The sequence below is a fragment of the Lolium perenne genome, chromosome 1 (genome assembly GCF_019359855.2).
Source record: "Lolium perenne isolate Kyuss_39 chromosome 1, Kyuss_2.0, whole genome shotgun sequence".
Classification (NCBI taxonomy): Eukaryota; Viridiplantae; Streptophyta; class Magnoliopsida; order Poales; family Poaceae; genus Lolium; species Lolium perenne.
In genome coordinates, this window is record NC_067244.2 from 190,433,435 (window position 1) to 190,446,443 (window position 13,009).

A 13,009-nucleotide genomic window follows, 5' to 3' on the forward strand; every position below is an offset into this window, starting at 1 on the left:
GAGTCCAAAATTCAAACTTCATTATTTCTTAAGTTATTTGGTGCTACTACTCTGAATTATCCCCCAACCTGCAACTGCAACAACGTAGTGTACCGGATAACCTCTGGCCACCGGACACTGCTGAGACGGGTGACGCATGCAAATGGCCTAGGTAGTCAATCGCAAGAGGCTAAATAAATGTCGCTGGAGACGTTGGGCCTGCGCTCACGAGTGGATTGGACCAAACTCTGTCTCCTCGGAATCCTATATAAGGGGCAGGCCACCGGTGGTGGCTTCAGCAGAAAACAACCAAGGAGAGCTTTAGAGTGAGGAAGAAAGACGCCTTGGTCTTGGTATCACACACATACACACACCCTCGAGCCACATAGACAGAGAGAGTCTACCAATGGCGAGCCAAGGTGTTGCCTCCATGTTCGCTCTCGCAATGCTCCTCGGAGCCTTCGCCTCCATCCCACAAAGTGATTCCCCTTCTTCATCCTCCTCTCTTCTTCCCTTTCTCACTCTCACGATTGGGTAGAGTATTTTTATGCAAATTTCATCAAGAGTTGCATTAGCTAGCTTGGTGTACGCATGGTCATCACATATGTTTCTCTCACCAACGTCACAAACTTTCTTCTTGTTAGATATACCGTGCTCTCCTTTAGGTGCACGTCGCTTTCTTCCTGCGTTTTATTCTGCCCGCGCTATCGGCCGCATGGTAAAGCCTAGACGGCGCCCGGCAGTCTCATTATCTGTCTTGGTGCATCTATTACTGCATGGGACAGTGAATAACCCTTTTAAAAATAAAACTGATGACGGTAAATTTTGAAAAACGGCTTGGTTCAAAATATCAGTAAACTTGAATTTTATTTGCTGTCGGATCACATCTGTTTCCAGTTTCCATTTCCTTTAGAAATAAAAAGTAGCTCATCAAAAAACTTGCACCCCATGCACCCAGAAGCTGCACCTGCAATATTGGCTATTTTTTCCGTGGGAAAATATAGTACAACAAGTATAGGTTTTCCACAACGAAAGTAATATATATCTTAAACGCACTGAAAATGATATATTTCTGGATAGCTAGTTTCAACACTTAATAAACTATAAAAATACAAATATTTGAGTTGGTTGAGAAACCAAATTTATTGAGTGGAAAATGAAGCATTTCTCAAACATAGACAAACCAGCAAACTAACAAAGCTTGCATATGAAGTCTCGACTTGTCTGGTGAGCATGCATGTCAGCTCAGTGGCGGCTTCCTTCAACCAACTTTTCCAAAGTCAGAAGGTCTAACTAACTAACTAGTTATGCATAGCTAAGAGTCTAAGACAGAGTCTCTTTCTCTAGTGCCATGCTAATTTACCCATACGTTTTTTCCATATCTTCCATTGATGCAAAAGTTGTGCACACTGACTGGGCAGGGCATGCAGTTCGAGTGTGTCCTACCACTGTTGACAGGAGTCCCACCAAATGGTTAATGGTTTTGTTCTCTGATTAATTGGGTGCAACAACTGCATAACCACCCGTCGCTAACCCTCCTTTTCTTCTTCTTCCTTGGGTTCGCGGCCGGTCGCATCTTGACGTTTTTTCAGCGATGTGGCACCGGCCGGCTACTCCAGTGTGGTCCTACTCATTCGAGCTAAGCTAGTGGTGCTGCTACTGTTTCATTCTTTAAGCTTGATGAAAATGATTGCGCAAGGTCGCCCGCCGCTAGCTAACTCAATAGCTTTGCCACTGGTAACGAACTCACTATCTTTGCTCGTGTTGTCATCGATCATGCTGCCAAAGTACAAGTGGTACAACTTGTCAGTAGCCACAAAGTAAACCCAGGTTCCTGTTGGTCTTTCAGAGTTTGGTCTACCTGGAATGGTTTGAAGAGAATTATGCATGATAGTATATGGTAGTATAATTCTCTCCATTCCATAATTCTTGTGGCCCGTTTTCGTAGATTTGCATGTATCTATTCATAAAATATGTTTAATTAGATACATCTAAAATTAGCAACAAAAAATATGTAATGGGGAGAGTAGAATGAAAACTTGCATTCTGTTTGTCTAGTATGATTAGTTAAGTTGCCTATGCTAGCTAGACCGTTAATTGGGGCGTAGCTAGGAGCAGCCCCAGCAGGGGGCAAGCATGCACGCCATGGCCATCGATCGACATCCATGATATGTGGACTATCCAACGGCCGTGCTGCTGACGTTGGACCAGAAACTAGGTTTGTCCCAGCATCTACGTATGACCTCTCCATACGACCATACTCTCCTGCTCCCGTGACACTAATTTAATTAAAATATAGTCTAAAATGTGTCTAGATTTATTCATCCCGTAACAAATATTTAGAGCTAGAGGCATCATCTGTACGGTTCTAACCGCATGTGTGTGGTCGACCTCTCAACTTTCCTACTATACTGGCCCATTTACTAAATACTCCATCAATATATAAAAGGATGCTAAATATTTGTCTAAATTTTTATGCATCTATAAACCAAAGTGTGTTTAGATACATCTAATTAAAATTATACAAGCTTTACCACATCCTTTGATGAAACGATGATTGCTTATTATTTTCTCAGGTAGACCTAGGTTAAATTTCAGTAAGCCAAGCTAGTCAAAAGTTCATTCCTACCTTTAAGGTTGTCCCTTGGTCACGAAACTAGCCATAGTCCAAAGATATATATATTTATCCCGGCCAGTTCCTTTCCTACTGAAAGTCGTCGTAGAAACTAGCAAGTGAATAAGAAAACATTATAAAATAGCTGATAATAAACCACTAAAGTCTAGTTAGAAAGATAAAATATGAGAAGCTAGGAGCTTCACGCATGCATGCATCCATCCAAAGTTTCAGTTAAACGTCCTTTTCTGGGAGTTAGTATTATCCCTCGACAACAGATCAAAAAGGACATCGCCGCCATTCTTGCTTATTTGCACACCCGTTAGTTTCTTTTCCATTTATTCTTCCGTCGCCGTCATCAAGAGAGAAAAATTTCATGGCAATGGAAGTAACTTCGAGTAGTAGTAAATAGTTTTGCATACAGTTGTAAATAATTTTCTGAAGATTATAGTAATCTAACAGATGTTACCTCCTCTTCACAAGTGCAGGCGTGGAGTCCATCGGAGTGTGCTACGGCATGAGCGCCAACAACCTGCCGGCTGCGAGCACCGTGGTGGGCATGTTCAAATCCAACGGGATCAACTCTATGCGGCTGTACGCGCCGAACCAGGCGGCGCTCCAAGCCGTCGGAGGCACGGGCGTCAACGTGGTCGTCGGCGCGCCCAACGACGTGCTCTCCGCGCTCGCTGGCAGCCCCGCCGCCGCCGCCTCCTGGGTGAGGAACAACATCCAGGCGTACCCCAAGGTCTCCTTCCGGTACGTCTGCGTCGGCAACGAGGTCGCCGGCGGCGCCACCCAGAACCTCCTTCCTGCCATGAAGAACGTTCAGGGCGCGCTGGCGTCGGCCGGACTGGGCCACATCAAGGTGACCACGTCGGTGTCGCAGGCCATCCTCGGCGTGTACAGCCCGCCCTCTGCCGGCGCCTTCACCGGCGAGGCGAACGCGTTCATGAGCCCCGTGTTGCAATTCCTCGCCCGCACCGGCGGGCCGCTCATGGCCAACATCTACCCGTACCTGGCCTGGGCCTACAACCCCAGCGCCATGGACATGAGCTACGCGCTCTTCACCGCCTCCGGCACCGTGGTCCAGGACGGCGCCTACGGGTACCAGAACCTGTTCGACACCACCGTGGACGCCTTCTACACGGCCATGGCCAAGCACGGAGGCAGTGGCGTGAAGCTGGTTGTTTCGGAGAGCGGGTGGCCGTCGGGCGGCGGCCAGGCGGCGAACCCGGCCAACGCCAGGATCTACAACCAGTACCTGATCAACCACGTCGGGCGCGGCACCCCGCGGCACCCGGGCGGCATCGAGACCTACGTCTTCTCCATGTTCAACGAGAACCAGAAGGACAACGGCGTGGAGCAGAACTGGGGGCTCTTCTACCCCAACAAGCAGCACGTCTACCCTATCAGCTTCTGATCGATCGACCGATTGATCACAGGTAGCTGCTGGACACCGTATGTCCGTACGCGCGTGTACATGCGTATAAGAGCATGTAGACGTACGTATGTGCACATTATGTATTTGTACAATACAGGGGCTTGGATATCCATGCGACCACTGAGATAGTATATACAATACTACTAGCTCAGATGCGTACGCTATAGTAGTGGTTTGGTACCTAGTATACTAGTAATCTAGCTAGTATACGATTACACGATTTAAGGGAAGCAAATGTAAACGCTCCCTTTTCTCGTAGAGGACCGATAATTAAGGATATGTGTATGTAAGTAGAATTTTTTAGTGTAGGATCTACGTTTCATTAATTTTTGATGAAACTTTGGTCGAAGAATAATATCAGAAATTTCGGGGAGGACCGAAATGCTATTGTACATTATACACCGTGAGTATATATGTCTGAGTAACAATTTGTTAGATTATTAGGCAATTTGCGAGTAAGTTTAATTATAGAAAATAATATGGCATATGCACTAGCATAGTTAACCATACACATCAAACTAAGCATATCTAGCAGATATGAATATGGAACAAGTAGTAGTGTAAAATACGATATGAGAAACACATACATCGCGAACGGGACGGTCGCTACAGCAGCAGCATCAACATGGTTGTTGTTGATTTCACCCACGTACGGTATTGTCAAGGTCGCTGGATCTGTCAATGGAGCGGCAAGACGGCGAGGAAGAACTCAAACACGTCCAAACAGTCGCGGGAACACTCCCTTAAAACCTTATCGTCCGCCATCCGATGCAGGATTTTAGCGAACGGAGATTTGGAGGCAGGCTCTCTCGAACGGCCGTGCATGCAATCATCTCGATGGGGAACACTAGATAGTACTACAGCAAAAGGAACTTGGTCAAGAGAGAGACACACAAAGAGAGAGAGAGATAAGGGAGTGGAGAACTCTAGATTTGTTTTGTACCTCGTCTCTTGGTATAGATCGGGAGGAGAGCCGCCGACCGAAACCACCACGTGTTGGAAGACGGGGACAAACGTCGAACATGCACACGTAGTTCCACACGTGCCTAACTCGGTCGGTGTATCAAGCAAAAAAAATTAGACTTCCACAAAATGGGTTTCTAATTGAAACTTGATTCACGAAACCCGACCGGTGTGCATGTGAGCGATGTGTGGTGACGCGTGCGACAGTGGAGGAGGAGTTTTTGTGCACAATTTCTCTTCTCACTCAATTACAAGAGCTAAAACAAAAAACCTTATAAGCTGCTCCAACTCTCTCCAACTAGAATTGTGGGATTAAAGTTTGTCTCCCAAAGCTCTCACGCTGCCACCATAGATGGGCCTTGAGAGTTTAGAAATTCGAAGCTACATATGTTGCCTACTTGGGTTGCAGATCATATAATCCAACAACCCCCACCAGAACTTAGAGGAACATTAGATGACAAATTAGTTTCATTCACTGTATAATATATCTGCACTTCATTGGAAACTGTTAAGTTAAACATCCACCTAGATAGGAGCTACGCTTGACTACATCTGAGCAATAGCCTAGGCCTTCAATTGTCAGTTTTGTGCACCAAGTTTCACCCAATGCCAACACAGTATCGGCCTTCCATAGTATCCCCTCGGGTGGCCTTTCATGAGCTTGCTAGAGATTTACCCAAATCTCACACACTATGACTAGCCGTGTTACTCATATAGGTTTGTTTTTTAAAGATAGCCATATGGGATGGCATCTTCTTCTCATAGAGAGAATCATAGAAAATATTAAGACATAATCAACATGCCTTACAGAAGCTATGAGAGAATTTCATCTGCAACGGAGTAGGAGTGTAAAGTTTTCTCCCAACTCAGTTGCCCGGGTTTGTTTTCCCAAGTACTATATCACATGAACTCCGGTGACATAGGTTGGGTTGCACCCTCGGCAACTCACATGGGTCTCAAACTCATCTCACTCGATGCAAGGTTTATCATGTTTATTGATAGTCCTTTTGTGAAAGGATGTGCCTGCCTTTTAGCAGTTTCAACATAATCCAAAGCTATTAATCCGTAATTTTTCATTTTTTTGATAGACTTCAATCTTCTCTTGACATGTTTTGAACTCTTCATGTTATCCTTAAAATTGTTCATCCTGACAATCATAGTTTGGTTGTCACTGTTTATGAAGATAGTCAGTATAGGTTTTCAACCATTGGCAGGTCCATGAACAGGTCACGAAGCCATTCCGCTTTGGTACTTGTTGCGTCTAATGTTGTGAGTTATGTTTCCATTGTTGACCTTGTTTGATGGTCTGTTTCCAAGATGTCCAGGAAACAACGCCACCAACAAGAGTGAATAAATATCCATTACTGGCCGACATCTCTTCAGTATCTGAAATTCAATTAGAAGCACTATACCCTTGAAGTCTTCTTGGATACCCAATATAATAAATTTAATAGCTCATTGTTACTTTCAGATAGCGCATCATTATCTCAAGAGCATGGCAATGATCATCTCCTAGATGGGAAAAAAGGGCTAAGTTAAGCATAAAGATATAAATGATTGCGAGTACTACACGTAACACTTGCAAGATATCATAAACTCGAGAATTAAACAAAACACAAAGAGTGAGACTAGTCATGAGTTCTCCATATGTAATTATTCATCGCTTCACCTTTTTAAATAGCATCCAAACTTAAACGTGATTTTATTCGAGTAGCTAAATGGTAACAATAATTACAAATAAATGTGGTGGTATTTTATTCCAAATCAATATTGCTAAACAAAACTTAAAACCTAAAACTAGATAAAGATGGTCCAAGTTTTGCAAGAGTTGTATGTTGCTTGAAAAAATAAACTTTAGAGGTGTGCAAACTGAGAGTATGATTGGTGTAGTGGGGTACCTTGGGCATCGCCAAGCTTATGGTTTTCACCATTCTTGGATAGCACCTTGTTTGTTGTTTCTCCATTTCATGTCAAAAAACTTAAACACAAACTTTCTCTCATTTCTTTTTCTGCAAGGTGGCATTAGTGGCATAAAGATAATTTCCATGCTGCTATACAAAATACAAATAAATTAGGATCTCAGGCTTTCCACAAAGTTGATTAAGTGGAGAATATCCAAAATATTTTAACATATTCGGAAAAAAATCAAAAACAAACTCAAAGGCACCATTTTTTGCATTAAAGAAAAAATTGTCTAGAAAAACAGTTGCTTAAAAACGTAATTATTTCGACCACTTAGAAGTGTTAGGAATTTTTGCCAGTTTTTATGCATATATACATAGAATGAAAAGTTATAACTACAATATTGATGACTGCAAGTGCATAGTTCAATTGTACCTAGTTTCGAATTAAGAATATCAAACAACGAGGAGCTACTAGTTAAGGTCTTTATGCCCCTTGTTACTATCTATCAAGGGTCACTTATAAGTCATTCTTTAATCTCAAATAAAGGTGTTTTAAAAGTTGTTGTAATTGGTTGCAACTAAGTAAATAAAGAAATAAAGTAACAAGCGTAGTGAGAAATAAAGTGAAACTCAATAAGACAAAGTGTTCTTGAGAATTTATTGGATACACTCTAGGATTATTATTAATTTTAATCAAGATAAACTATGCTTTTAATCATGTAGTGTCTAGAGAGAGCTCCATAATAAGAAGTGGCCAGAAAATTATCAATCATCGTATATCTAAATAACCATTGCAGCTGGCATTCTGCAACCACATATTGACTATTGCAATTAAGGGTTTCCCCATGGTTATCGATATGAGCTTAGTGAGTCTACCGTTATCCCCCTCTTCCATATTATAAAGCACCGCCACGGTAATGTCACTTCTCGACGTACTCTTTATCATACTTCAAAGGGTAGTTCTCTCTCTAGTCCCTAAGGCAAATATTACATGGTGCACTTCATATAATATCTACATAGAAAACTAACACACATTCATATATTAAAACCATATATCATCTTTGATTCATCTCATAGTCATCCTAGGGTTTCTCCATCTCCCGAAGAATAAATGGAACTACTCACACATGGAATCAATCAAGAACATCATCATAATCTTATGGATGGCATGAAAGTAGAGGTATGAATTCAGATACAAATCCACAATAGCAATTGAGAACACAACTATGGTTAAATAAGAATGGAATCGGTGATGGTGATGGTGGTGAAGATATAGCGGTTGATGATAAAGGGAATGATGTTTTCCTCTAATGATCCGTGTAGCAGCTCGGACGATGTCTCCTCCCAAGTTCCTCCACCAGATCTATGCCGGAGTTAGTGTTTTGGTGTTTCTAGAGGCTGTGTATGTTGGATCTCTGATTTGTCTATGCGAGGTGAAAATATTTGATGAGACGGAGCTCCTCGCGCAGCGTACGAGCGGACGGTACGGGCAGGGTCCCCCGTACTGATGCCCGCTAAACTCTCTGGAGTTTCTCCTCACATTCTCCTTTGGCCCAGGCGTGTGGTTAAGTGCTTATATGACTTTTATCACGTCAAAATACAATAAAACAATATTTTTATTGAGATTTCATCACTGCCTTAATATTTTGAGATACTGTTGAAACAAGCATAAAAGGTGTGCAAAAGCGCAGTGAAATACAAAATCCTATTTCTATACAAAGGATATCTATATGAAATAAAGGAGTAAAAACACACAAAAATGCACTCATTAAATACAAATCTTGGGCCCATTGGAATTACCAATAAATATCAGCAATGTGCATAAATCTACAACTCCGCAAATGTATTATCAACTTCGTTATCCAAAATTACTAAAACTTGAAACTGTGCTAAAACAAATCCAGTAAACTAAACAAAAATTAAATTTTCTTGCTACAACAAAGACTCATATATAAGAAAAATAAAAACCGGATTGCCTCCTGTAAAATGCTTTCTTTATAGCCATGTAGGTAGGCTTCATACCTTTTATTTAAGAGGGTAGACATCATGTGAGCACTTCACCTTGTTGACAACCTCTACCTTCCATGGGAAGTTCCCCATGCATTTCTTATGAGGGAACTTAAACTTCACATTTCCCTCCTTTTAATCAATTATAGAACATGGTGTTCTTAAAAAAGGTCTACCAAAAATTATAGACTAGAGGAATTACTTGTCATATCCATTACAAAAAAATCAAGGGCGCAAAATTGATATGCAACTCAATCTTTGTTGGAGATATGCCCAAGAGGCAATAATAAAGTGGTTATTATTATATCTTTGTGTTTATGATAAGTGTTTGCATCCCATGCTATAATTTTATTAATCGGAAACATTAATACATGTGTGTTTTGTAAACATAAAAGAGTCCCTAGTAAGTATCTTGTTAAACTAGCTTGTTTATTAATAGATGATCATAGTTTCATGATCATGAACATTGGATGTTATTAATAACAAGGTCATATCATTGGGTGAATGATGTGATGGACATACACCCATTGTAAGTGTAGCATATGATCAAATCATTTAGTTCGTTGTGCTTGAAGCTTTAAGATATATAGTAACCTAATCATTCGACCATGAGATCATGTTAATCACCTACACCGGATGGATGCTTTGATGACACCAAATACTACTTCGTAAATGTGTTGTTATAAAGGTGGCATTAAGTGTTCAGAACGTATAGGGTTGAAGCACGTGGATCAATAGTGGGATTTGTCCATCCTAATAACGGATAGATATACTCTGGGCCCTCTCGGTGGAATGACATCCAATTAGCTTGCAAGCATGTGACTGGCTCACAAGGGATATCATATCACGGTACGAGTAAAGATTACTTATCGGTAATGAGGTTGAACTAGGTATGGAGATACCGATAATCAAACTTCGGATAAGTAAAATATCGCGAGACAAAGAGAACTGTTATTTTATGTAAAAGGTTCTTTCGATCACGCCATCCTTGAATATGTGGGAGCTATTATGGTTCTCTAGGTCCCGCTATTAATTATTGATCGGAGAAGAGTCTCGATCATGTCCGCATATTTCTCGAACCGTAGGGTGACACACTTACGGTTTGATGTCGTTCTAAGTAGATATGGAATATGGAATGGAGTTCGAATGTTGCTCGGAGTCTCGGATAGGATCCACGATATCACGAGGAGTTCCGGAATGGTCCGGAGAATAAGATCCATATATAGGAAGTCACTTTCCAAGTTTGGAAATGATCCGGTGCATTTATGGAAAGTGCTAGATTGTTCTAGAAGCTTCCGGAATAAATCACTATGAAAGGTGGAGTCCCGGATGGACTCCACCAACCCTAGCCGACCAACCAAGAGGGAAGGTGGAGTCCATGGTGGACTCCACCACATTGGCCGGTCAAAGGACAAGGAAGGGGAGCAATCCCACTCCACCTAGGTTTCACTATTATGGCAGTTTTGGAGTTGGACTTCAGATTGGTTTTAGGGCAAACCCTAGGGGGGTCCACCCATATAAAGAGAGGCAGAGGGGGCCGGCCACCCAAGCCAGCCGCACCACCTAGGGCTCCCAAGGCCAGTGCCCAAGAGCCCCTCTCTCCCAAACCCTAGCTACTCCCTCCTCTTAATTCTCCTGCGGTGCTTATGGCGAAGCGCTGCCAGAGATCTCCACCACCATCGTCACCACGCCGTCGTGTTGGCGGGATTTCGAGGAGGATATGCTACATCCACTACCCGCTGGAACGAGGAGAAGAACATCATCATCAACACCGTACGTGTGACCGAGTGCGGAGGTGCTGCCCGACTGTGGCACCGTCAAGATCTTCTACCCGCTTTTGCAAGCAACAAGGGATCGACTACATAAACCACGAGATCTATCTCGTTAACGCTTAGCGATCTTCAAGGGTATGATGATCTTCACCTCATTGCTACCATCTACTAGATTAGATCTTGGCTTGTTATTCGTTCTTGCAGTAGGATTTTTATGTTTTCTATGCTACGAATCCCTAAAGTCGTATCAGAGCTGTGTCTATGCATAGATTGGTTGCACGAGTAGAACACAATGGTTTCGTGAGCTTTTATGCTTTTGTTGTCTCTTTTTTATCGTGTACTTCGCATCTTGCTGGATGGTGGAATGAAGCGACACGTGCTAACCTTACATGACCGCGTTCATGATACTTGGTCCACGCTTGACATGCAACTTGTATTGCATAAGTGGCTTTGCGGGTGTCAGTTTCTCTCACCATATTTAAGATCCAATTTACAACTCTCAATTGAAGACACTTGTATCAGCGTTGTGTTTTATGTTCGTAGGTAGATCGGATCTTACTCGAAAACCCTAAACCACGTAAAATATGCAAACCAAATTAGAGGCGTCTAACTTGTTTTGCAGGGTTTGGTGATGTGATATGGCCATGATGTGATTGTGAATATCATGAGATGATCATTATTGTATTGTGGCAAGTGGCAGGAGCCTTATGGTTGTCTTTATATTTCATGTAGTAGTTTTATTTAAAAGTAGTTGTAATAGTTGCTACACGTGATGGACAACCTTGAAGACGGCGCCATTGACCTTGACGCTATGCCGACGATGATGGAGATCATGCCCGTTCATGATGGAGATCATGTCCGTGCTTTGGAGATGAAGATCAAAGGTGCAAAAAGGGACATATCATATTACATTATGAATTGCATGATGTTAATCCTTTTATGCATCTTATATTGCTTAGATCGCGACGGTACCATTATAAGATGATCCCTCCCACTAAAAATGAAGATAAGAAAGTGTTCGTACTTTGTTAGCACTGTTGCTAAGACTCGTTGTTTTGAAACATCACGTGATGATCGGGTGTGATGGACTCAACATGTGCATACAATGGGTGCAAGCCAGATTTGTACATGCGGAAACTAAGGTTTGAATTGACGAGCCTTGCATGTACATACATGGCCTCGGAACATGGCAGACCGAAAGGTTAAGCATGAATCATATATATGATATGATGAACATGTTGATGTTCACCATTGAAGCTACATCATCCCTCGTGATGATCGGACTTGGTGTAGTGGATTTGGTTCGTGTAATCACTAAGACAATGCGAGGGATATTGTTTTGAGTGAGAGTTCACCTAGTTAATTTTAAGAATTAACAAACTCAATTTATCATGAACTTAGTCTAAACTCTTTGCAAATAAGTTGTAGATTATGGCGACCCCTACCATCAATTTTAATTCGTTTCTAGAGAAAGAAAAACTGAAAAACAAGGGATGCAACTTTACGGACTGATTCCGTAACTTGAGGATTGTCCTCACTGGTGGACAACTACTCTATGTGCTCGATGCACCGTTGGGTGAACCACCTGCAGAAACAGATACCGATGAGGCTAAAAATGTTTACCTCACTCGGAAGACTCATTACTCCACAGTTCAGTGTGCCATCCTCTACGGTTTAGAATCGGAGTTTCAGAAACGCTTTGAGACCCATGACCCTCATGATATAATCAGTGAGATCAAAATGATATTTGAAACTGATGCGGCCATGGAAATCTATGATGCTTCTAAAAAGTTCGTTAACTGTAAGATGGAAGAGGACAACACCATTAGCGAGCACGTGCTCAAGATTTTTGGGCACACGAAGAAACTCCAAGACTTGGGAATAACGATTCCTAACACCCTGGGGATTCATCTTGTTCTTTAATCACTGCCACCTAGTTACAAGAACTTCGTGATGAACTAGAACATGAAGTGCGTGGACAAGACGTTACTTGAACTCTTCTCAATGCTGAAAACTGCTGAAGTGGAGATAAATAAAGAGCACCAAGTGTTGATGGTCAATAAGACCACCAAGTTTAAAAGCAGGGCAAGCCTAAGGAAAAAAGGTAAATTCAAGAAGGGCGACAAGAAAGCTGACGCACCTCCTAAGAAACCCAAGGCTGGCCCCAAACTTGATATTGTGTGCTATTTACTGCAAAGAAGAGGGACACTGGAAGCGGAACTGCTCAAAGTACCTGGCAGATCTGAAGAGCGGAAACATCAAAAAGAAAGGTATATCTTATATACATGTTATTGATGTGTATCTTACTACTAATCGTAGTAGTGCATGG

At 42.1% G+C, this 13,009-nt stretch overlaps 1 protein-coding gene across 2 annotated transcripts; it reads left to right on the top strand.

The window, feature by feature from the left end:
* The first annotated feature begins 264 nt into the window (after positions 1-264).
* LOC127316550 (lichenase-2) lies at positions 265-4,431 on the top strand. 2 transcript variants are annotated; one of them, XM_051346970.2, is made up of 2 exons: positions 265-458; positions 3,082-4,431. In XM_051346970.2, exons 1-2 carry the CDS (start codon positions 386-388, stop codon positions 4,011-4,013), a joined length of 1,005 nt encoding a protein of 334 aa, XP_051202930.1. In that variant the 5' UTR covers positions 265-385; the 3' UTR covers positions 4,014-4,431. The 2 variants fall into 2 exon arrangements, with proteins under 2 accessions (XP_051202930.1, XP_071676857.1); XM_071820756.1 differs by lacking the exon at positions 265-458 and adding an exon at positions 521-1,716.
* Positions 4,432-13,009: the final 8,578 nt, after the last annotated feature.

Bases quoted from the DNA above. Each gene is read 5' to 3' on its own strand.
- LOC127316550 (XM_051346970.2), top strand. From the start codon at position 386: ATGGCGAGCCAAGGTGTTGCCTCCATGTTCGCTCTCGCAATGCTCCTC. The intron at 459-3,081 runs GTGATTCCCCTT...TCACAAGTGCAG, and splicing joins CTTCGCCTCCATCCCACAAA to GCGTGGAGTCCATCGGAGTG.